Source organism: Dama dama, chromosome 33 (assembly GCF_033118175.1).
Source record: "Dama dama isolate Ldn47 chromosome 33, ASM3311817v1, whole genome shotgun sequence".
Taxonomy (NCBI): domain Eukaryota; kingdom Metazoa; phylum Chordata; class Mammalia; order Artiodactyla; family Cervidae; genus Dama; species Dama dama.
This window is the reverse complement of record NC_083713.1, coordinates 8,687,293-8,712,732: the sequence shown is the minus strand read 5'-3', so window position 1 is coordinate 8,712,732 and position 25,440 is coordinate 8,687,293. Positions and strand designations below refer to the sequence as shown.

At 50.3% G+C, this 25,440-nt stretch overlaps 1 protein-coding gene across 1 annotated transcript in view; it reads right to left on the bottom strand.

Annotated features, from left to right (window-relative positions):
• Positions 1-1,223: 1,223 nt before the first annotated feature.
• LOC133050744 (uncharacterized) overlaps positions 1,224-25,440 on the bottom strand; it is a 57,710-nt gene continuing 33,493 nt past the window's right edge. The window contains 16 exon segments of the mRNA XM_061134999.1: positions 1,224-1,400; positions 1,797-1,906; positions 2,731-2,976; positions 3,107-3,173; positions 5,114-5,225; positions 5,315-5,490; positions 11,713-11,739; positions 12,234-12,293; positions 13,869-13,954; positions 13,957-14,068; positions 14,176-14,217; positions 14,219-14,265; positions 17,503-17,740; positions 19,164-19,241; positions 23,237-23,387; positions 24,213-24,364. Coding sequence (XP_060990982.1) covers positions 1,224-1,400; positions 1,797-1,906; positions 2,731-2,976; positions 3,107-3,173; positions 5,114-5,225; positions 5,315-5,490; positions 11,713-11,739; positions 12,234-12,293; positions 13,869-13,954; positions 13,957-14,068; positions 14,176-14,217; positions 14,219-14,265; positions 17,503-17,740; positions 19,164-19,241; positions 23,237-23,387; positions 24,213-24,364 — 1,881 coding nt within the window.

Genomic DNA, 25,440 nt, shown 5'->3' with positions numbered 1-25,440 from the left:
CAAAGTAAACTGTATGTACTTTCTCACATATTCAGGAAGTTCACAAAATATTAACAGAAAAACAGAATGGTAACAATGAACTGTACAGGTAAACTGAAGGCACTACCCACATGTAAAGAGACATGCCGTCTCTGTCTACCAAGCTATCAGCGGCATCATAAATAACACACCGTGATCTGAACGCATCTCTTGCTGGCTTTTTTAATGTGCCACTGAACTAGTAAAAGTTACATTTGCTACTTATACAATCCAGAATGGCTATGTCATCAAAATCTAAAAATGTATGCCTAGATCCATTCTTTAAACAAGTTTACAAACAGATGTAAAAAGATGGTTTACAGAAGAAAAAGGAGGCCTTTGTCAGAGCTGCATCATGCTGTCTGTCTGTCGGGGATGTGGCTCCTTCACCATCCAGCACATCGGCTCCGCAGCGGGCGCAGGGCATCGCGATTGGTCCCGGAAGAGTCTCAGTGGAGAGGAGGGATCCGGGTCCACAGAGGCCAGGTTGTGGGAGAGATTGTCATAGGCTTCTTCTAGTCATACTTTCAGCCCAGATTTCAGTAGAAGCTCACACTCAACACCCGTACTTTTACATCACTTCACGCTGCAGACAAAAAGCATTTCTTGCTGGAAAAAGTACAGTTTAGGTCAGTCGTTAAAATGCGACCATTGGTTGAAATTAAGTTTGCTCATTTCAGAGTGATTGTTGGAGAGCTTGGTTACATTCTGGAAGGATAATGCACACCGTGTCATGATGGTTTTACAATCGCAGGAAAACCCCTTCTCTCATGGTTTATCATTTAAAAATCAAACAAGAATAATGACAATAAATGCATCATTTACAAAAGCCCTATGTTTGTTCATAGGCTTTATACAGACAAGCAGTACAGTACATTCATTTGAAAGACTAAAATCAGGTATCAGAAGATGAATTGATCTGAAAGGATATTTATAGCCTGAATATACAAGAATAAGTATCTATCTAAATGAAGTCATAAGTTTACATAAAGATAAGAAACATTAAATTCTAAAATATTTTCTCTCTGGTATGCATGAATTTTTCACTAATGAAAAACCCTGTAATGAAATCTCTTCAGGTCCATATAACAAGTAGTAACAGATTAAAGATTGCACTGCCGCGGTGGGAGGGACACCCGTGCCCAGGGACGCTAGGGAGCCTCGGGCCGTGGTCTGACCACTCCTGCGGCAGCGGGGCGCCAAGGTCACGTTCTCTGCCGCTGAGGGCTCTCCAGGGCCGACCTCCGGAGACCCGCCGACCCTCCACTCCCAGGGCGTGGCCTCCGTGCCCCCTCGGGACCAGGCCGGCCTGTGCTCACCCCGAAGCTCAGCAGGAGTGAGTCCTGACTGTGGCGGAGTCCAGCCTCTGCGTTCCCGCCACGCTGCCGGGTCCCAGGAGCGCGGGAGGAAGCGTGTAAACCCAGAGTGCGGTCAGTCGTGGAACATCACACGGGCTGGAGGACACACACACTCACTCCCGCAGCAGCGCCCACTCCTACTCAGGGTCTGGGGAAACTTCTAGAGGGTGGATGATCCAGAGAGAGCGAGCCTGGGGGCTGCCACATGGGGGTCCCTGCCACCCGGGGTGGGGGTGGGGGCGGTCACACTAGAGCAGCAACGGCACATTCGATGACAGAAGCGCCGACATGGGGACAGCCACTGCACGTGACCAGCTGCCAGCCTCTCCTTAGACCTCCAGATTCACAGGGATGCATGACGTCTCTTCCAGCCCTCTGGACTGGATCTGTGAGATCGGGACGTGGGAAGGGACCAGCTACTTGTGGGTCAGTGGCCGGGCCCTCGTGGCCTGGAGCCCCGTGATCTGCTGTCCTGGGGGCCATGCCGCTCTCCACAGGCCGCTTCAGGGAGGGCAGAGCACGGGGCTGATCTAAGAAAGCGGAAACTCAGTCTCAGCCTCCCTCGGAAATGTCACCACTAATGTTGTTTTCTCATCACAGTACAGGCTGTAGGGCCCAATGGGTCGGCCCCGACCCCCAACTCCAAGTTGACTAGGAAATCTCCATAACCCCCTAGCAGAAACCCGCTGCCCCCAATTCAACATTTTCCGTCTTCCCCTGGGCCCCTCAGGAACACATCTGATGAGTCTCTGGCCAGGGTTCCAGAGAGGGCTGAAGACAGCGGGGGCTGCTGATGGAGCAGGCCACCTATCTAAACCCTCTGATTCTAAGCGCCCCGGACGCCTGCTGCACTGCGACTTCAAAAGCCTTGAAAACAACCCAGTTACACAGTTTATACCCTGCCTATCTCACAGGGTTTGTAAAAGGTCATCTGCCATATATTATATTCCCAACACCTCTTTCTAGGATTCTTTCTAATTTATCTAAACTCTAATGTCTATCCCAGCGTGTGCATCTGGCAGGGAAATGTTGGATTTATAATGAGGAGAATGGAAAATAAAAAAGCAAGCAGTAAGACTCTTCAATCGACTAAAGCTAAGCTGCAGTTAAGATCTGTAAAAATGAGCTGCATGCTCCTTGGAAGGAAAATGCCGTTTAAAACAGGAGAGCGTCCCTGGGTCTCCCCCACCCCTGGTGAAGCGTGTCATTGAGTTCTGGTGAAGAGACGATGCTGCTTCCCTGTAAGCCCCCTCACCGAAGTGCCCAGCTTAACACTTTGCTCTGTCAGAGCAAGTGAGAGCAAAGCTTATGAATCTACTCGTGGGAAGGGCTAATAACAGGAACAAAATGGCACCAAAGAGACCCTCCAGGCCCCGCTCCCTCGGGGTGAGCGCACACTCCCTCTGGGATCCCCCAGTGTGGCCGGCACCGCCAACCGGGGAGAAAGGAGCCCCTGAGACGCCGCTGTCACGGACGGGACCCTGGCGGCATGGGGGGCGCGTGCACAAGGCGTCTGAGCCACAGAGCCTGACCCCGGCCCAGGCTGTCTGGCCGTCTGTCTTGCCATCAAGTGGGGACACAGCAGCCCCGGGCACCCAGCCTGGACGAGCAGCGTTCTCCGGCAGGGAGGCCGTCAGAGGGAAAACCAGAGCTGGGTTTGAAAGGACAACTGCCAAGCCGGTGTACTTACGGCCCGGCTGAACTCGGGGGAGGACCTCTCTCGGCCTCACCTTCTTCCTTCGCCCCATCGACTGACAGCGTGCAGGGGCCCGAGGGTGGGGACAGCAAGGACGGGACCTGGCGGTTTGCGGGCAGAGACTCTGCGCACGCAGCAGCTGAGCCACAGACATCCTGTGGTCTGAATGTTTTCCTCCAAGAAGGCGCCCTCCTCAAGCTGTTATCATCATCCTTGGAAATTACAGGGCAGAAAACAAGACAGATTTTAAAACAAAGGACAAAAACAAAAAGCCACCAGCCCTTTAAATGGCCGAGTTTGCTACTGCACTTTTGTCCACGTGTATTTGACCCCATTTGTGATGACCATGTGACTGATTTGCCCAAACTGGGACCAGAGGAGCGTGGCAAGGGTGGGGTAACACGCGTGCCAGGACCCTGACTGCACCCTAACTGGACCACCCTGGTTGCCCGGGTGGACATTCCTCCTGACAGTTAGCAGGTTTCACCTCTCACTTTGGAGAAATCACATCTTGCTATATAATACAACACACTGTCATTTGCCATGGAAACATTTTCAAGCTGTAACCAGCCCTGTCTCACACTGAACAGAGCCCATGGATGCTTCTTCAGGTGTCCGATTCTCCTTGTCACACTCACGTCTCCTTAACATCCAGTGAAGAGAAGAACTACAGTGTGGGGCTGAACGAGTCACGGTTGTGTGTCACGGGGAATTAATGTTTTGTGTGTTTTCAGTACACTTATGAAACAGTCCCCCAAGCACACGGGGCCTGGAATAGGGTAAGGCCATCCAGTTGCTCCCCAAAACACAACTCACAGACACCATTCCTAAGCAGAAACCAACGTTTCAATATAAAATAACTTTGAGGGAGACTAAAACTTAAATAGCAAAATTTAAATAGGTTTTCTAATGACTCAAATGAACTCAATCACACCAAGATGAGCTTTCAATGGACCATCTCCCCAGCCGTATTTTTATCTTTACTTTCCTTCTTAGTAAAAACTGGAGATGAAAACGGCACTTACATGCACAGGGCGATAGTAAGGATTAAGTGAATGAACCTATGAAGGTACCTGGCCTCGTTCAGTAAGTTTTGTTACTGTTACTGCTATCAGTGATCTATTTTCTGAATGTTCGGGGAGGTCTTACCCTGTGTTTAATGGGGAATATCTGTTTTGAAATTTTATTTTATTTATTTTCGGCTGTGATGCGTCTCTGGTGCTGTGTGCACACTTTCTCCGGTTATCACGGTCAGGCTTCACAGTGCAGTGGCTTCTCTTGTTGTGGAACCCAGGCTCGAGGGCACGGGGGCTTGTCACCTCATGGCGTATGGGGCCTTCCCAGGCCTGGGATCGAACTATTGTCCCCTGCATTAGCAGGCGGATGATTCTAACCCGCTGGACCACCAGGGAAGCCCTACAGCTAACACCTTATTGAGAATCGCTCCATTGTACTCAGGCGCTCAGAGCCACAAGCGCACAGCGAGGCACTGCCCCAGGGAGACCCCGCATGGACAGCCCGCGTCCCCTCCGGCCTCCCCACCCGCCTGGCAACTGAAGTGCCTCCGCCTTCCTCCCGCCCCAGCGGAGAGGCTCCCACTCCATCGTCAAGGACACCCCCTCCGGCCTGGGCACAGGACCATGCTGCCTCCTCACGTCCTTTGACGGGGGGCCAGAGCAGTGTTCTTCACACTCACAGGCGTGCACAGCGGGCCCTGCCCTTCTCGGCTCTGGAGTGATCTGCAGCCTGCAGCAGCATTTGTGAGTCGAACAGGACGCATGGCACAGTCACAGGGAGATCTCCAGAGTCGTGGGGAAGTGCTCTCCCCTCAAGACACACAACCTGCAGAGCGATGTGAGCCCGAGGGCAGAGCACAAGTTCTCTGGCCACAGAGGCCGATCTCAAACACTCCTTCCCATCTGCCTCCTCTGTAATGATGCGAGGTGTGATTTCTCCTCGGAAAGCATTTCCTGAATTTTCCTTTCCAATAGGAAATCTCTGAGGCGGCTTATACACTGGGAACCAAGAAATAGGACTGTACTAGCCTTTCATTCTGTGCTAGTTCATTCTGGCTTTCTTCTCTTTTCCTTTCCAGTTCTTTTCAGTCATAATTCAACCTTCACAGGCACACAATTCCACACTGCAAACTGTTTCTGTTTCCAAGAGAAAAAGAAAAAAGTTAGACCTGGCCACAGGCAAACGTCTCTCAGCCAACTAGTAAGAACTACTTGCACTGACTGACCTGTGAAAACTGTCAACCATTTTCAGTTGTCCGCAAAGGTCTTTCTCGGTCAAGTGGTCCAGCATCCGCGTGTCCACAAGGCACTCCATGAGGTAGCTGCGGCACTGCCGGAGGCCCAGGCTGGGCAGTCACTCGGTGCCGATCCGCTCGAGGCTCACGTCCCTGTATGCAAGGGTCTGCTTTCAATAACGAAGGATGGTTAATTCAGGAAAAACAACAACAACAAAAAACCCCATGGAAACAGTCACAAGGGCCATTTAAGTCATCTTAAAAATGGATTTTTAAACAATTACATATTCTCAAAGGCTAAGCTAAAGACAACATTGTTGCTCATAACTTCAAAATAATTTGATCTTTTATTTGCTACCTTTTAAATTTGCTGGCAAAGTTTTAGACAAAGAAACTACACCATTAAAAGTCTATGACTCATCTGTGGTAATAAATTTAACCTATCGACCAAACCATGATAAAACTGTAACTGACTGCACATTACTTCTCTGAAATAGCTTTTATATGTAATATAATAATATATCAACAAAGAATGACCATGACTCATGAACAAGTTTGAAGGATCAACCTAACTCTACTCACTAAAAACATCTCTGGCTGGCTTTAATTTTAGTTTGAACACTTTGTTTTCTAAATTTCTCTAGCAAAACATCTGCTAATTTCAAAGTCAGTTAAGTGAATTAAAAATAGGTTTAAAAAGAAGAGATAAGGAATACAAGAACTAAACTCGACTGAAAGAAGAAATAGACAAACCCACAATTACAGTCAGGGACCTCAATCTTCCTCTCAGTGACTCAATAACTGATTGAACAGGGAAGCCAGGCAGACAACCATCCAAGGTCAGTGAGGATGTAGAAGCTTTTAAACAGTTCTCCAGGCTAGAATACTGGAGTGGGTTGCCAATGCTCCTCCAGGGGATCTTCCCAACCCAAGGATCAAACCCAGGTCTCCCACATTGCAGGCAGATTCTTTACCATCTGAGCTACCAGGGAAGCCCTCTTAAACAGCACTATCACCCAACCTGATCTCACTGACACTTTATAGAGCACTCCGTCCAACAGCAGCACGATAACACTCTTTTCAAGGGGACACAGGACATTCTGCAAAAGACAGACCAATCTCAGCATACTTAAAGTGACTAAAATCATGCAAAGGATGTTTTCTGATCTCAACAGAATCAAAATAGAAATTAAAAAACCCCTGATATCCAGGAATCTCCCAAACATCAGGAAATTAGCATATGTCTAAAGAATTCATGTGGCAAAGAAGAAATCACAAATGAAATGGGAAATAATTTGAAGTGGATGACAGTGCATATACAATATGCTAAAATCTACAGGACATGGTTAAATCAGTACCTGGAGGGAAACGGATAGTGTTAAATACGTACACAAATGAAGAAAGATTGTGAATCAATAGTCTAAGACTCTATCTTAGAAAACTAATAAAAGAACAAATGAAATCCACAGAAAGAAGAAAAAGAAAGAGCAAAAATCAATGAAATGGGAACCAGAGAAACAAAACGAAATGAAGAAACTAAAATCAGGTTCTTCAGAAGTATCCGTAAAACTGACTAAGCAGAGTGATGAAGAAAGAAGAGAAGACATAAACTACCAATGTCAAGAATCACAGAGGGAGCATCAGTACAGATCCTACAGACACTGGAAGGATAGGGCAAACTGTGAACAATGTTAGGCAGCTTAGATAAAATACCCTACTTTCTTGAAAGACACAACCTATGAGAGCCACTCAGTAAGAAACAGATGACCTGGATCTATTAAAACTCAAATCTGTACTTAGAAATCCTATCCACCCACACACCCACACACACAAAATCTCTACCCTAAATGACTTTACCAGTGAATCCTAACAAACAGCTATGAAGAAAATCCCAGTTAACACAAACTATTCCAAAATAGTGACAAAAATAACACCCAACTCATTCTGAGGCCAGAATTCTCTTGATACCAAAACCACACAAACATATTACAAGAATATCAGTATGCCTCTGAGACACAGATGCAAAATTCCTTAAAGACTCATCAGGAAATCAGTTACCATTGAAAACTACAAGGTATCATGACAAGCAGGGTTTATCCCAAGAACATAAGATTAGGCCAACATTTGGAAAAAATCAGTGAAATCCACCACATCAATGGGCTGAAAATAAAAACCACAGTATTACCTTAAAAGATAGAGAAAAGGCATCTGACAATATTCATCACTGATATGTGGAAGTCTTAGCAATCTAGGAACGGAAGAAAACTGCCTCAACCTCATGAATAGCATCTATGAAACATGTAGAGCTGACATCATATGGTGCTTTCTCCCAAAGATCAGGAACAGAGCAAGGATGTCTGCTCTTATGTCTTTTATTCCACTCTGTACTGGAACTCCTAGCCACTGTAACAAGACAAGAAAAAAGAAATCGAAATCACATGAACTGAAAAAGCAATACAACTGTCTTTGCTGATGACATGATGATTAACATGGAAAATGAATCGACAAAACAGTTACAAGCATGAAAGTGAGTTCAGCAAAGTTGCAGTATACAAGGTCAACATGTAAAAATGCACTCTATTTCTAAATACTAGAAATAAGCCAGAAATTGAAATTTTGAAGAATACCCTTAATTATAATGTCATCAAAACCTATGAACTCCTCAGGAATAGATCTAATGGAATATGTGCAAGATCTGCACAGTGACAGTGGACACCTGACATGTATATACACACACACCAAAGAAGGCACTTGACGTTCTTCAGTCCAAGAAGACTAAGGTATGTGCTGAGGAATTCCGTACATTATGGAATTCTTGGACCTAATACTTCCTGACTACCAGCGTGGATTGTTTCAGAAATTGGCCTCTGATCTACTATTTACACCAAAAAAGCTAGAAGGAATCATAAAAACTCCAACAAGAACACTCAAGTTCTAATAGAAAAAAAAAAAAAACTTTCTATTAGAAAATACATTTCTATAAATAATCATGAGTGGAGATAAACATGAAACATTTTTACATCATCACAGTATCATGTGTTTTCACTCTTTCAATTACAACTCTCATCTCATAAGCCTGACACTTAGAGCATGAATATGTGGTATTATTTTCTTACTTGTTGATTATGGATTTTTAAATAGACACAGAATGCAAAGACTTTGCTAAATAGAGAATTCCATGGAAGGAGAAGCCTCCTCATTTTTGTTCACTCGTTATATAGTCTATTCACATTTTAGTGGTCGATAATATAAGTTCCTGGGAGGATCAGGCTCAGTCCCAGGGAGACCCACATCTCCTGGGCTGTCATCCCAGCCCGTGGAAAAAATGCACACAACAGGGCTCTCTCAGGAAAAGAGAACATTTGGCACAGAAGAGACTCTGTAGGGTCTATTTTTCCATCACTGAAACGGTCACAAACACAAATCAGTTTTCTGAACTCTGAACAAGGTGAGAGTGATGGCACGGATCCCGTTCAATCCGGTACCACCAGTGGATAGCACAGTCCCATGTAGACCCCTGGGTGACGCTACTGGCTAAATTAAGACATTAAAATCTCTGACCACAGCTTGATGTCTTCTGCCGGAGAGCCCGAGGCCATCTCAAACTTCCCTTTGGCTCAGGAGCAGGTCACTGTGTGCCAGCACAGGGGAGATGCACGTTACATCATCTGCCCTTGACGGCTTCACAGAAAGGGGTTCTTGCTTACGCTGAAGACCAAAACTTAGCAATTCTGGCGTCGTTGGCATGGCTCATCCTTGTTTGGATTTCCATTGCAAAAAGCAAACGTTCAGCTTAATTTATATGTCAGCTTAATTCCCAAGATGCAGGCAAAGTTCTGCCTCTTAGTGTAAAATATACTGGTATTTAAGCAACAGTGAAATGCGCTCTTTTCAATTCACTGATGGTCATTACTGACTGGGTTAAATAATTAATGAGGATATTTATCTGGAGCAGAGGCACAGAATACCTAAGTCAAGGTGCCGGGGTCCAGCCCCAGCAGGATCGAGGGGAACCCTCAGGATGAACGGCGTCGGCGAATGAGAGAGAGAGAGAGAGAGAGACCAGACCAGGAAGGTGCGGCAGAGTCTGGCAGTTGCTTTATTTTTCACCATAGCCTTTATACCCTAAGTTGGTACATTTCTAAGGGGCAGATAAGCATACAGACTTAGTTTAACAACATCAGCTTGTCCTTCACGAAACCAGGTGTGCTCTGTATATTTTTTGTTTATGAGAGTCTTTTCCCATAGATTTTTTTGTACATTATCTTCTGGCCTTGAGGTTAGCAGAAAACAGAAAATTGGCAGTCTCATGGTACAGCAAGTTGTAACATAATAGAAATACAATCTTGTTAACATAAAAGTCAGTCTTTTTGCAGAAATTCTCAGCTAAATTTATCTAAAAAGTTTAACACACAAAGACTCTGTGGCTCTGGTGAGGCAGCCCCTGTTTAGCGCTCTTGGTTAAAATTAACAATTATCTTATTGTTTTTACACTAGGGCTAAACTCTTATTTTACTAGATCTGCAACTACATTAACAATAGTTTCTACTGCACAACCTCAGCACATTAACATCAATCTAACGTTGATCTAATAACCACTTTTAAAACAATATTTTTTGTATTTTGTAATAGGGCTTCTTCACCCCCCAAAGGGCTCTGTGCCTATTAGGGCCTTATTAATGGTTAATCTCTATGTATAATATCTTTTGGCTTTCAGATCTGTTGACAATTTATGGCTTGCACCTGGTGCAACTTTAAGCAACTTCAGTAGCCGACCCTGTCTTTTTTGTGGTTAATCTATTTTCTTTCTATTAGGTGTCATCTCCATGGGAACTAGATAGGATTACATTTTTCACAGAACAGAAATGCAAAGGATTGCAAAAACAGCAGATATGGCACAAAATAGGCTCTTAGTCTAAAAGTTAATTACCTGCAAGAAGTCGCCAGCTAATCTCTATCTAAACTATTTTCTATTAGGTGTATATGTGGCTATAATATTTGTGGAGCTTTTCTCACCCCGCGAAGGGGCCTATGCTTAATAGTTTCTTTTGTTAGTGTACTGTGCTTAGGATGTTTAGAACAATCATGAGCATTTTGTGCAATGAGAGCACACATTTATCAAACAAGCCAGAATGCCAGCAAAAGGGTCTGAACTGAAGCATTTCCTTCATCCCTGGCCCCTTCATAGGGTACCAGTGTCCAGGAGATTTATTAATTAGCTTTTAAGTTGGTCTTTATTCAGTGAAAGAAGAGCAGGTGAGCTCTCGGCAGGCAACACAAGAATCTGCAGCAGGGCAAATAAGAACAACAGCAGATAAAGGGGGAGGATATAGGGTAGGGTAGAGGCCGAGGCCAACCTGGAGGGTCCCTTATCCTAGACGGCCTTGCCTGTCAGGTGTTTTCCTCGTGACCTCATCACGGATGGGGTCCCGGATGGCCTTGCCTGCCCAGTATTTTCTTCATGACTTTGTCACGGGCGGGACCCCCCCATAACGGCTCCCAGAATCAAGGGGAGGGGGAGTTCACAGAATCATATTATAGCCACTTTGCTCTTCTGTTAAGTGATATAATTGGCTTTACTTCTGAAGCACAAATAGAGGGAAATGGGTGTTTCACCTCTCAGCTTGTGGTCAGGAAAACTCTGATTCAGAATTCCTTTGATTCTTTGGTTACACAGGTATCTTTCAGGGTCCATACACAGCACTGCCACTAGGGAGCCCCTCAGGGAAACTCCTGCCCACACCTGGTAGACTTCGACTTGTCGAGTGTCACAGAACAAAGTCGGTGGGGTCACAGGCAGGAAAATCACTGTTTTCAATCAAACTGTCTCAAAGCAAGGTTGCAAAACAGTTGTGACAGAGTTTTTGCTTTTGAGTTCAACTGGGGACCTAAAAATTCAACATGTGCATTAAGCAAGAGTAGGCTCAATTTCTGAGCAGTCCATCAGTAGGAAAGACTTTGGAACACATAGGATTAGGACAGTCCACGGTAAATACCGACAGAGGCAGCGTCTCTATGGCAACTCTTGTGTTGGAAATTTATTTAAACATGATTTTCTCATTAGCAGATCTCGTAACTGACGCTACCCCACCGGGGACTGAAACACACCACCCAAGTAGCTGCCCAAGCCATAGGGCTTTGCAGGAAAGAACGTGTATCAAAGAGATTTATGTCCATGAGAATTAACTACCAGAGATGTTCAAAACTGTCCATGAGACGTTCTCTTTAATCTTTTGCTTTGCTTCAGCTAATGCTTTCAAATCGTTACCAGTATTCTGACTAAATCACGGTGTTGAAAACATCAAGAAAAGTAAATTACAAATTCTCACCCTCCCATTCTTTTTGTTGCTATATATATAGTGAAGAATACATTACAGAAAGTCTCCAACCTGAGCCCAGCTTCCCTCCTCATCCTCCTGATGTTACTTGGTTAGGGATACAAAAGAGCAGAACGATTAGGACTGGTGAGTGCGGGACAGGAGCACCTTCACTCTGCAGGGGAGGGGCAACCGAACTTGGAGACAACCGTCACAGGGTCAGAGCAGCAGGCAGCAGCCATGCAAAAGCCTCAATCCCAACATCTCATGCAAAGAGCGCCCCCCACCCCCACCCCAGCAAGCACACCCACAGAAGAGAACACTAGGCCCCAGGGCTCAACCGCGGTCCCAGAAGGGAGACAGGCATCGAGTCTGTTCTACAGGGAGCAAGTCTACCAACTTCAAGTTCCTGAAACAAACACAACGTAAGATTAAATATGGATTATTCATATGTTTAACCAATACCTAAGAGAGACACTGATCCAGAACAAATGGAATGTGAAACGACATTTTTGTTTTCCACCAAAAGGCCGAGAACGGCCGCCCTGAGGTGGGGCCGCCCGGGGAGGGAGAGCAGCGCGCGCGGGACTGGCGGTTGGCGGCGTGGCCATGAGTGCCTCCATCTCCTGTGCTCACCAGACGTTTCCTGAGGTCTAGGGGGCCCCGGGACCAGCCACACCCCGGCCAGGGCAGCAGTGGCAGAGAGGACAGGTGGCAGAACCGGGAGCCCGGGCGCGGAGGGGCGGGCGGGGGCAGAGGCCGGCCCCCACCGCCCCATCATCAGCGCAGGGAGAACATGCCAGGCCTGCTCCTGGAACGACCCTGCCCTCCTAACACTGGGTCCCAGCCACAAGGAGGGAGCCCCAGCGCTTCGCCTGCAGCGCTGACCGCCTGAGCCAGGGGAGACGGCGAGAGGACAGAGCGCCCGGGGGCGCCGCTGAGTGCAGGGAGCATTCTCCAGGAGCTGTGAACGCCGCGCGCTTAGAAGGCTCCTGCCCAGGCAGGGCACAGCGGCCAGCTCTGGGTTCTGGGGGCACGGCCCTGAGCAGGTGCCCGCCAGGGACTGGGTCTCTCTGTATCAGAGGAAGCTGCGGGGGCTCCAGCAACGGCACCCCGCGGCATCGCCGGCTGAGACAGCCGAGCCCCCAGGGGGCGGGCGGGCTCCTGGGGAGCTGCTGTACCCCATCCCCGGGGAGCAGCCTCCTCCCGGGGGCTGCTGCTTGTGGTCACCGCCGGTTAAACTCAACTCATAAGAAGCTCCTTTACTGAGACTCTTCATCAAACCTCCGGGGAACTCTCAGCACCTCCATTTCTCAAAAGGTGGCTCTGGTGAGCCCTCCGGGGCACAGAGAGCGGAGCAGATATGCTGAGAACAAGCGCATCTGTGCGGGGTGAGCTCACCACCGTCACGCTCGCACTTAGAGGCCAGACGGACGAGAAAGCCTTCACGCTTTCCGTGTGCAATGATCGTGAGCTGAGCCAGGGCAGCTCCTCAGGGCAGGTACGTCTGGGAGGCCACGTCTCCTCACCAGGGTTCCTTTCCAGAGTGGACATACCGAGCTTGGCGACTGGGCTGTGTCCTCAGTCCGCACTCGAGAAATGAGGAGCTGGCCGGCGCTGATCTCCTGGCGGCAAGCCATGTTTGCACCAGATTTGCTTTAACTTTTCCAACGAGGAGGACCCTCTTACAGGACTTTCAAGGTTTCCCACGTGGAGGAAACTTGGATGAACACGACACGACTTGGTGTGAACTGGCAGATGTACGGACTCTTAAAACCCCGAGAGCCCAGGGTCTACAGCTCCCAAAAAGGAAACTGCTGAAGAGCACAGGCCAGACAAGTCAAATGAGGGGAAAGCAATGCAGCCTGGGGGCTAAGCCTTTTCTCTTTCACTTTCTTGACATTTATATTTCCATGTGTTTTAATACATTTTCAAAAACTTCCTTTTGTTACAGTTTTCACATTTTCAAAACTCCCTTTTTTATGTTTTCAAAAACACCCATTTCTCTGTTACAATGCCACTGCAGCCCAGCTGTTACAAAAATAATCTGTCTGAAGTATTCCATCCTCTATCTTTTAACAACACAACTGCCACAATGAAAAGCTGTCATGGTTTTGAATGCTAGAACTTTAAGCTGGAGCAGCGGACGTCTGTATAGAAAAGCCCAGAAGCGATACAAACGCGGAGGGGAGGGGGTGAGCTCTCCCTACGGAAGGGGGCAGGTGCACGGTTCTGGACGTGGGAGGGGCGGAGGGGCTGCTCAGGGACGTGATCTCCCGGATCGCCAGCCGCAGCTTCAGCTGGCGCAGCGGTTGCTGATGCCGATCTCACGCTGGATCCCTGTGCCCAACAGGGCGGACATGATGGCGTCGTTCTTCACGCTGGCTGGGCAAGCAGCCACATACCAGGCCGGCATCCCGACCCAGAGCTGGGGACGGGAGACACGAGGCAGGAGGTTATGCGTGGCTGTGGAGGGACTGACGCTCCCAGCCCAGGACGGGGTGGGGTGGGCATGGGGTGGGGGCGCATACACACCTCCCGCCAGACCACAGCAGCCGGCCCCTCCCATTGTGCAAAACGCCAAGCCTTGTCTCCAGGCTTCCTGAAGCAGCTCGTGCCCACAAGTAACGAGACATTCAAAATTCAAGAATCACTACTACACACTGATATCAAACAAGTTAACCTAGGTATTTATTCTCTTTATGAATGTGCAACAGTGAAACAGTACGTATCTCCTCATTTTCCGTTAATCTTCTAAACCATCTACTTAATGACAGTTCAGACATTTTACAAAGAACACCTGAGTCATGGAATGCTGAATGACTCCCCGCAATTCCCTACAGAATCACCTCCTTCCAGGAGGAAAGAGTTATTGCCAACCTTAAAGGTTCAGAAGTCTGCACATCCAAGGGAGGAGGGTAGTCAAGGAGAAACATCCACTCTCCCCTTTCTAAACAGTGAGGACAGATATGTAGAAGAGGAAACCACAGGAGGGCCTGAGCAGAGGAGCCTGGCCCTGAGAGAGCTTCTGGGATGCACAGCATTGCACAACAGACCCACGCGGAGCAACGCAGACTTTCCACACAGAACTCACCCAGTGAGCAAGGGGACGGCTGGGTGGGGCTGCTGCTCTCCCATGCCGCTGTTCCGCTGATTAGCTGTGTGCTGCATTAAGACCCTGGTTATTCTCTTGGCTAGGGTGCTGTGTGGCTTGCGGTTCCCTCGTTCTCCAACCAGGGATCAAACCCCAGACCCCTGCAGTGGAAGCACAGAGTCATAGCTATTGGACTGCCAGGGAATTCCCTAAAGAAACACAGCAGCTTTACAAGACACTCAGATAGCATGCGACTTTACTTAAGACTGTGAAGTCTATGTATGCTTCAAGCTCAAATGTTTCACATCAAATTTCAAGTAACTCTTCCTTTAAGTCAACCTTGGGTTTCCTAGAATAGTAAATATCCTATTTTCTAGGAATAATTATACCCGAAAAAACAACGTGTGTCTTAATAGCTCAATAGTGAAAGTGAAAGTGAATTCTCTCAGTTGTGTCCGACTTTTTGCGACCCTACGGACTGTAGCCTAGAAGGCTCCTCTGTCCATGGAATTTTACAGGCAAGAGTACTAGAGTGGGTTACCATGTCCTTCTCCAGGGGATCTTCCCAACCCAGGGATCAAACCCAGGTTTCTGACATTGCAGGTGACGCTTTACCGTTAGAGCTACTGGGGAAGCCCCTTAATAGCTCAAGGAGAGTTTCTGAAAAGGCAAACTTTTAAAATTCCCATATCCCAGGGGAACGAGGCATATACCACATGCCTGGAGTTGGCGTCCCAACCACAACCACCATCCAGAAGCAAACGGAAGACTCGCCTGGCTTCTGCTGGAGTTTATTTCCTCGGCTGTAAGATATCGCACCACTCTGCTGTCACCGGCTCACTCTCAGCTGAAACCTCTCTTTACAGAGACGGCTTGAGAGACGAGCCTGGGGGGCTGCCTGCTCTGCGGAATGCTGCGATGACCCTGCTCGGGCCGCACTGCAGGGCAACTTAGCTGGGCTCTCCTCTGCCCCCTCGAGGATCAAATTCAAGTCCGAGTCCCCAAGTGCAATTCATTAAAACACTTGCTCTAGCAGTAAAGTGACGTGGCATGCTTCCTCGCCTTAAAATTAGAGTCACGGGAGAAAGACATTCAGAAATACGGTGAATTCTATGGGGAACAGACAGGCCCGAGAGAAAGTCACACCGTCTGTGGATGACAACGGGCGCGTTAAAGCAGAACATGAGCACCGCGGTCAAGCTGTCTTTCCTAACGAGATGCTGTGTGAGCCTCTTCCCATCAAATGCCACACTCGGGGCACCACCCAGACAACAGGTGTGGCCTTGTTTTCTGAGACTGACCGTCCGCACAGCCCAGCACCTCCTACGAGGGTTCGCAGGGCTCCCCTTCACCAGCACCGGGCCCCAGCCCTGCAGCGCTGCGCGGCTCAGAGCCTGGAGCTGGGGCCGAGTCCCACGGGGAGGCCTCAGGACACACACAGCTCAGCAAGCCTGCTGACTCGGCTTCCCCTGCGAGATGGCGCCAAGGGGAAGAGGAAAGACAGCATTGAGAGCAGGAGCTACGTGAGGCCCGGGGGTGTCCCCGCACGCCCAGGACACCGCGTGACCCACAGGGACTCGGACGGCCCCGGCGGCCTCGGCCTCCACTCCTCACGGAGCACGTCCAGCACCTGCTGCGCCTGCAGTGCTCTCCCCGGGAGTTTCCACGGAACATGAAAATCTGAGACTCACCAACCCTGAACAATTGCCTGAAAGTGGATGCGTCGGCTGCGTAAATTTAGCAATTAAAAGAATACCTTTGAGACAAATCGGGGCTTAATAGAAAGAAAACAGTTTTGAGAAACCAACTCATTCTCACATCTATAATGCCATAAATGTTAAACTATATTCAACTGATATTTTTTCTGGAACACTAAAATATTTTTCACGTTTTATAGATAAGGCATTTTCCCTGTAGTCAATGTTGTCTCTGGCTGACTGACAGAACTGAGATCACCCACTGTGTTCAGAAAATCTTTGTATTTTGAATTGTTCTCTATGAAGCCACCAGAACACCCTAGATTTGCCATGCGTAGCAACAAAGAACTACCCACTTGTGCACGCATGCACACGCACACACACACAGAGTTAGACGTCCACCTTAACACCAGCTCCAGAGAAACCTGCCTACCAGAACACACACACACACACACACACACCCCTAAACACAGACACCGAATCCAGTAGGATTCCTTTAAAATTATCCTTCCATCACTTTGAAGACAAGAGGCGCAGGGCTCCTGAAACTGATGATGAGGCGCGCAGGCCCCTTACTTGCAGGCGTCCCTGACGTCCGTGTGGCTGGCCGTGTACAGCATCCTGTCTGCAGCCGGTCCAGCCGAAGGGACCGCAGCGAGGTGGGGGTCGAGGCTTCACATTTGATAGTGGTCTTGTCATCTCGTACCTCTTCCCGTAAAGCTGGCAGCTGAGGGATTGAGGCAAATGTAAAATTGGGTAACAACAGACTGTGTCAAATCTGTGAATCTGGAGCCCTGTGAATCTGGAGGTCTAAGGAGAGGCTGGCAGCTGGTCACGTGCAGTGGCTGTCCCCATGTCGGCGCTTCTGTCATCGAATGTGCCGTTGCTGCTCTAGTGTGACCGCCCCCACCCCCACCCCGGGTGGCAGGGACCCCCATGTGGCAGCCCCCAGGCTCGCTCTCTCTGGATCATCCACCCTCTAGAAGTTTCCCCAGACCCTGAGTAGGAGTGGGCGCTGCTGCGGGAGTGAGTGTGTGTGTGCTCCAGCCCGTGTGATGTTCCACGACTGACCGCACTCTCGGTTTACACGCTTCCTCCCGCGCTCCTGGGACCCGGCAGCGTGGCGGGAACGCAGAGGCTGGACTCCGCCACAGTCAGGACTCACTCCTGCTGAGCTTCGGGGTGAGCACAGGCCGGCCTGGTCCCGAGGGGGCACGGAGGCCACGCCCTGGGAGTGGAGGGTCGGCGGGTCTCCGGAGGTCGGCCCTGGAGAGCCCTCAGCGGCAGAGAACGTGACCTTGGCGCCCCGCTGCCGCAGGAGTGGTCAGACCACGGCCCGAGGCTCCCTAGCGTCCCTGGGCACGGGTGTCCCTCCCACCGCGGCAGTGCAATCTTTAATCTGTTACTACTTGTTATATGGACCTGAAGAGATTTCATTACAGGGTTTTTCATTAGTGAAAAATTCATGCATACCAGAGAGAAAATATTTTAGAATTTAATGTTTCTTATCTTTATGTAAACTTATGACTTCATTTAGATAGATACTTATTCTTGTATATTCAAGCTATAAATATCCTTTCAGATCAATTCATCTTCTGATACCTGATTTTAGTCTTTCAAATGAATGTACTGTACTGCTTGTCTGTATAAAGCCTATGAACAAACATAGGGCTTTTGTAAATGATGCATTTATTGTCATTATTCTTGTTTGATTTTTAAATGATAAACCATGAGAGAAGGGGTTTTCCTGCGATTGTAAAACCATCATGACACGGTGTGCATTATCCTTCCAGAATGTAACCAAGCTCTCCAACAATCACTCTGAAATGAGCAAACTTAATTTCAACCAATGGTCACATTTTAACGACTGACCTAAACTGTACTTTTTCCAGCAAGAAATGCTTTTTGTCTGCAGCGTGAAGTGATGTAAAAGTACGGGTGTTGAGTGTGAGCTTCTACTGAAATCTGGGCTGAAAGTATGACTAGAAGAAGCCTATGACAATCTCTCCCACAACCTGGCCTCTGTGGACCCGGATCCCTCCTCTCCACTGAGACTCTTCCGGGACCAATCGCGATGCCCTGCGCCCGCTGCGGAGCCGATGTGCTGGATGGTGAAGGAGCCACATCCCCGACAGACAGACAGCATGATGCAGCTCTGACAAAGGCCTCATTTTTCTTTTTACATCTGTTTGTAAACTTGTTTAAAGAATGGATCTAGGCATACATTTTTAGATTTTGATGACATAGCCATTCTGGATTGTATAAGTAGCAAATGTAACTTTTACTTGTTCAGTGGCACATTAAAAAAGCCAGCAAGAGATGCGTTCAGATCACGGTGTGTTATTTATGATGCCGCTGATATCCTGGTAGACAGAGACGGCATGTCTCTTTACATGTGGGTAGTGCCTTCAGTTTACCTGTACAGTTCATTGTTACCATTCTGTTTTTCTGTTAATATTTTGTGAACTTCCTGAATATGTGAGAAAGTACATACAGTTTACTTTGGAACAATTTTTATCACAGTATTATTTATTGCTTTCTTTCAATAAAGTACTGAAGCCAAATTTCCCACTGCAATTTAAGAGTGCCGAGGGAAAGCTGGACTCTCCCTGAGAACAGGCCAGAGCTGGTAATGGGAGCCCGTGTCATCACATGGACATTCTGGTAAGAGAAACGGATGGAGAGAATGGAAAGGGTAGAAGGCGGAAGTATAGGTGTCCCCAAAGGATGACCGACGGGGTGTTCATGCCCTTGGATCCGGAGACAAGAGGCTCCATCACTTCAGCATCTTCGGGGCCAGGGCCCCTCTGCTGCAGAGGAGAGGGCAGCGGGCCGAGGGCGGGAAGAGAGTGCAGGTGTCAAGGCTCACCGAGGGTGCCCGGGCGGGCTGGCCAGGGGAATGCACTAGGGAGTGTGCGTGTGCACGCTTGTGTGTGGGAGCTTTCTATGTCAATTTAGTCAACACTCTTTATTATTCATATACCCATAGAAAGAAGAAGGTAGCAAGGGGAGGTGGGAGGGAGATTCAAGAGGGACGGGACATACGCACACCTAGGGCTAATTCATGTTGATTTACGGCAGAAATCAAACCAATATTGCACAGCAATTATGCTTCACAAAGAAAGAACATACAAAGGCGGTCAGGAAAGTATGAAAAAAAGATTTCTCATAGAGATTTTTTTTTTATTTCTCATAGAGATTTATAATCACAACTCTGCGTACATCTGGGAGCAGGCTGCCCACCATCATCAGACCGCCCCACAGCATCAGACATTCCTTCCCAGCATGAGGCCCTAGTCCACCATCAGACCCTAGTGCAACATCAGACACTCGCCCAGCAACAGGCCCTTCCGCAGCATCAGACCCTAGTCTAGCATCAGAAGTCCCCCCTCAGCATGAAGCCCTAGTCCAGCATCAGACACTCGGCCAGCAGCAGGCTGTCCCCGAGCTTCTGACCCTAGTCTAGCACAAGATGTTCTCCTCAGCATCAGACGTATCCCCTCAACATCTGGCCCTAGTCCAGCATCAGACCCTCCCCCAGCATCAGGCCCTAGTCCAGCATCAGATTTTCCCCCTCCCCGCTCCAGCGTCAGGCCTTCCTCCCCCAGCATCAGGCCCTAGTCCAGCATCAGACCATAGTGCAACATCAGACAGTTGCCCAGCAACAGGCCCTCCCCCAGCATCAGACCCTAGTCTAGCATCAGACATTCCCCCAGCCTCAGACCCTAGTCCAGCATCAGAAGTCCCCCCTCAGCATGAAGCCCTAGTCCAGCATCAGACACTCAGCCAGCAACAGGCTCTCCCCGAGCTTCTGACCCTAGTCTAGAACAAGACGTTCTCCCCAGCATCAGACGTACCCCCTCAATATCCGGCCCTGGTCCAGCATCAGACCCTCCCCCAGCATCAGGCCCTAGACCAGCATCAGGCCCTAGTCCAGCATCAGATTTTCCCCCTCCGCGCCCCAGCATTAGGCCCTCCTCCCCCAGCATCAGGCCCTAGTCCAGCATCAGACCATAGTGCAACATCAGACAGTCGCCCAGAAACAGGCCCTCCCCCAGCATCAGACCCTAGTCTAGCATCAGACATTCCCCCAGCCTCAGACCCTAGTCTAGCATCAGACATTCCCCCAGCCTCAGACCCTAGTCCAGCATCAGAAGTTCCCCCTACCCCAGCCTTAGGCCCTAGCCCAGCATCAGACCATAGTGCAACATCAGACAGTCGCCCAGAAACAGGCCCTCCCCCAGCATCAGACCCTAGTCTAGCATCAGACATTCCCCCAGCCTCAGACCCTAGTCTAGCATCAGACATTCCCCCAGCCTCAGACCCTAGTCCAGCATCAGAAGTCCCCCCCGCCTCAGCATGAGGCCCTAGTCCAGCATCAGACACTCGGCCAGCAGCAGGCTGTCCCCGAGCTTCTGACCCTAGTCTAGCACAAGACGTTCTCCCCAGCATCAGACGTACCCCCTCAACATCCGGCCCTAGTCCAGCGTCAGGCCCTCCCCCAGAATCAGGCATGGCAGCCCCACTTGTCCGATCCTCCTGAGCACACTCAGGCAGCCCCCGAGCAGCAGGACAACAGCTCTTGCAGGAGGTGCATCTGTAGGAATCAACTGCGGAGCAGCAGCAGCTGGGGTCTGTTTCAGGTCAAGGAGTGGCGAGGGGGCACTTGTGCAGGAGGCAGCGGTGCTGTGGGCACGCTCCCCAGCTCTGCTTCTCCCCGTGGGGGCTCTGCTCTCCTGCTCTCTCACGGGCCCCAGGGCAGTGTCCTTCCAGATTCACGGTCGCCTTGATATCTCAAGCCCAAGTCCTGAGTTGCGTCCCAGTCCGGCTAGGCAGAGGCCTGGGAACACCCATGCTCAGGGGCTGAAAGGATCCCAGGGGGACAGCCAGGCCCCAGCGGGCGGCGGGGCAGGGGACGAGGGTGGCCGCCCACAGAGGGCCCCGCAGCAGCACTGCAAGGACAGCAGCGATGCCTCAGCTCACTCGGGGACGCTGCCGGCCTGGCACTCAGAGATGTTACCGCCGGCAGCAGCTCTGGGGACGCAGGAAGCCCGGTGAGTGACACCACGCCACTCAGGCCGTGTGCGTGGGCACTACTGACCACGGCCTCGGTTTTCATTCTGGTTCCAACTGTCCCTCCAAGGGCTGACGGGCTCCTCTTCCGAACGGCACACTTGTTTTCTTTATGTGGGTGAAGGCGTCCCTGCTTGTTTCTGTCCGCACTGTTGTCGCTCATCGTGTGGTTTCCTCGTTACAACCTGAGCTTGCTGCTCTTCCAGTTTAACTTAGGAGCAGCCCTTCTTTTCTGCATCAGCGTTCACGGGGCCTTTCCAGGTGGCGCGAGCTGTAAAGGTCCTGCCTGCCAATGTGAGAGATAACGAGATGTGGGTTGGATCCCTGGGTCAAGAAGATGCCCTGGAGGAGGGCATGGCAGCCCACTCCAGCATTCTTGCCTGGAGAATCCCATGGACAGAGGAGCTAGTGGGCTACACTCCCTGGGGTCGCAAAGAGTCAGACACGACCGAAGCAGTTTAGCACACACTCAGGCTTTAGTTCAGTCGCTCAGTTGTGTCCGACTCTTTGGCACTCCGTGGACTGCAGCACTCCGGGCTTTGCTGTCCTTCACTATCTCCTGGAGTTTGCTCAAACTCAAGGCCATTGAGTCAGGGACGCCATAGAACCATCTCATTCCCGTTGCATCCACCAGAGCGGGGGCTGGGGCTCGGCAAAGTGCACGGTCCCACTGCCTGGGTGTGCACGTGCCCTCACCACTCCCTGACCGCGTGACCATCACTGTGTCCTCCTCTGTAAATTGGGAGGTGGCAGCCCCTGCTTGGGAAGGGGGACGCCCAGCATCTGGCATATAATCAATGCACCTTCCATCTCAGCGTTGTCTTTACTAAGACTAGGGATAGCATTGAATAATCTGCTCCTTTTTCTCTCTTGTGTCTTAACTGTGGTCCAGACCACATCTTGTTTCACTTACCCCTGGGTGTATATCCCACACCCAGCACAAACGAGACAGTCTACAAATATCTGGCTGAAGAGGCAGGAACATACCCTGTCCTCAAGGAGATGAAGCCGAGAGAGATGGGGGCCTAATGGTAACACTGTGTGGTGAGGAGACCCCAGGAGGACCTGCGTGACTGTGTGGTGGGGCGTGGGCCATGGGCAGAGCCCCTGAGAAGCTCCTGGGGATGAGGAAGGTGGCAGGAAGGAGGAGGAGGGCCGTTCCTTGTGCGATGTCCAGAGATTGGACCTCACCCCTCACTGATGAGCACTTACGCCGTTTCCAAACACTTCTCAGTGTTCTGGAGGAAAGAATCATTGCCCAGCTCCTACTCAATCAACTTCATAGAATAGGTTTCTAGCGTTGGAGTATAAACATCTGCTTTATTCATTCCATGCTTCGTTCATCCACCCATCGAGCCAGCCATCTCTTCAACCATCCATACACACTCACTAGTCCATATTCCACCCACTCATGAATTCCGTCCACCCATCAAGCCAGATATCTGTTCATCCATGCATCCACTCACTAATCCATCCATCCATCCATCCACTCACTAATCCATCCATCCACCCCTCTACACATAATTCATCCACCCATCCACTCATTAACTCATCAGATCATCTTGGACCCACCGAGAAGACGGATGCCTCCTCCGCTCCTGCTCCCAGGAGGACCCCGAGCGTGAGTGACAGGAGCCTCGTGGGGCAGCGGGGGAGACACAGAAGGGACATGCCTGCAGGCCCTCCTCCCTCTCAACGGGGAAGCACCCACCTGGTCCTAAGGCCTCCCTGCCGGGAGTCCAGGCCGGCCCTTTTACTTCTTGCCAAACAAGCGGCCGATGTAGGACCTGATGCCCTTCTTCTTCGCGGCTTTGTGCAGCGAGTCCTGGCTGATGGTGCTGCTGCTGGGGTTGCCCCCGGGGCCGTCCTGAGAGCCGGTCGAGCTTCGGGGAGAGAGAAGGACCTTTAACCGGCGCCCTCATGTAAACACACAACCCTCCTCAAGATCTATTGTTAGAACCGGCCACCCAGCAACACCCGCACCTCAACCTCGAGCACACAGTGGAGGCTCCTTCACCAACCACACTCCACACAAGCAGTGCAGGCTCCCGGCCACAGACATCTGCCCCGGGAAGCTGAGAGTCTCTGACAGGAGCTCCCCCCGGGGAGGGCTTGACTCCAGGCCAGCTGGTGCAGAGGGCACTCCGACCCTCCCTCAGGGTCTCTGCTTGGCAGGTGACGAGGCTCCCAGAGAAGGCAAGCTCCCCCACTCTGGGCAGCTCCCCCCACCTCCGCAGGGTGACCGTCCCCGGCCGTGGCAGCACAGCTGCTGGTCAGGAGACCACACGTGCCCTCCATCGAGTGCTGCCTGGCTGAGGACGGGAGCTTAGCAGGCAGCGGTCTGAATGAGGACAGTGTCAGTCACTGCAGGGGATGGAGTCTCCTGAGAGGAGACCCTTGAGGAAAAGGGAGGGACCCTCAAGAGGGAACCCGAGAGGCATGGGGCCGTCACCCTCAGGAACGCGCCCCGGGCGGGGCAGACCTCTAGCAAGAGCAGGAAGAAAGCTCCCACAGCGGGATCAATCGTAGAGATGGACGTTTTCTAAAATCAGCAAGGCCACTGAGCTCTTCGCACCCAGCACCTGAAGTTCACCACTAAACACAGACACCGAACCCAGTGGGATTCCTTTAAAGACATCCTTCTAACTCTTTCAAGAGAAGAGGCGCAGGGCTCCTGAAACTGACGACGAGGCGCGCAGGCCCCTTACTTGCGGGCGTCCCTGACGTCCTCGGGGCCGGCCGTGCGCAGCGCCCCCGTGTGCAGCCGGTCCAGCCGAAGGGACCGTGGCGAGGCAGGGCTCGAGGTTCCACCTTTGATGCTGGTCTCATCGTCTTCTTCCTCTTCCATTAAAGCTGGCAGCTGAGTGAGACAGGTGTAAAATGGCAGTGTGAAACTGGCTAACGATAGACTGTGTCAGAAAAGGCAACCTCACAGGCTTTACATTATATCCGGAAACTTATTTGTAAATCTATTTGCTATGCTTTCCTCCAAGTGCAAACAAAAAACCAAAAACAAGCAAACAAAAAACCACCCTTGTTCCAGCTTAGTGCCATCGTACAGGACTGTCTTGTTCAAGAGAAGCGGGGCGTGGGGCAGCGAGAGCACCCGACTGAGTGCAGACACCCTGGACGGGAGCCTCCCTGAAGCCGGGCTCCGCCCTCCCTGGAATCCAGCGACCAGATGGCCCCGCCGGGCAGGACAGCAGAGCGACGCCAGCACCGTGAACCCTGCATGGCATGAACCGCCCTGATGAAAGCACTCTGCTCATCGCCAGATGCTGCTCAGAAGCACCACCAGCAAGAGGAAGAAGCCTCTCAGCAAAGGCGTCCAGACCCTTCTGTTTGAAGGAGCAAAGCACACAGCTTGTGCCACCACCCAAGATCATTGGTAGTGAGGATGCAGCCTACTGGAGCCCAGGACAACAGGGGAAAGACAGAAAAGGTACCTCACCCGGCATGCGAACACCACGTGTCTGGCTCGTATTCCTCAGTAACGGACAGACTGGGGGCTAACACTGAAGTGCTCACTCGCAGTTCGAGTGTACTTTGCTCACTGTGGTTTACATAGAGCACCCCTAGGTCTTCACTCAGAGATGACCTTGTATGAGATTAGAGGGGTGGGATGGGGAGGGAGATGGGAGGGAGGATCAAAAGGGAAGGGGTATATCTATAACCACGGCTGAGTCACGCTGAGGTTTGACAGAAAAGAACACAATTCTGTAAAGCAATTATCCTTCAATTAAAACATAAACCAATTTAAAAAACAAAAAAAAGATGTTTGTCCTGGAGTCCCAGCTTTTCCGCTGGTCCTGGGTGTGAGGACAGGAAAGACAGTGGGGGTAACAGTGTGGGGAACAGATTAACCCCTTCAGGGTCCAGCCAGGTCTCACTAGTACATTTGGGTGTGTGGTTAAGCCAGGGGAAGTTTCAGGAAAC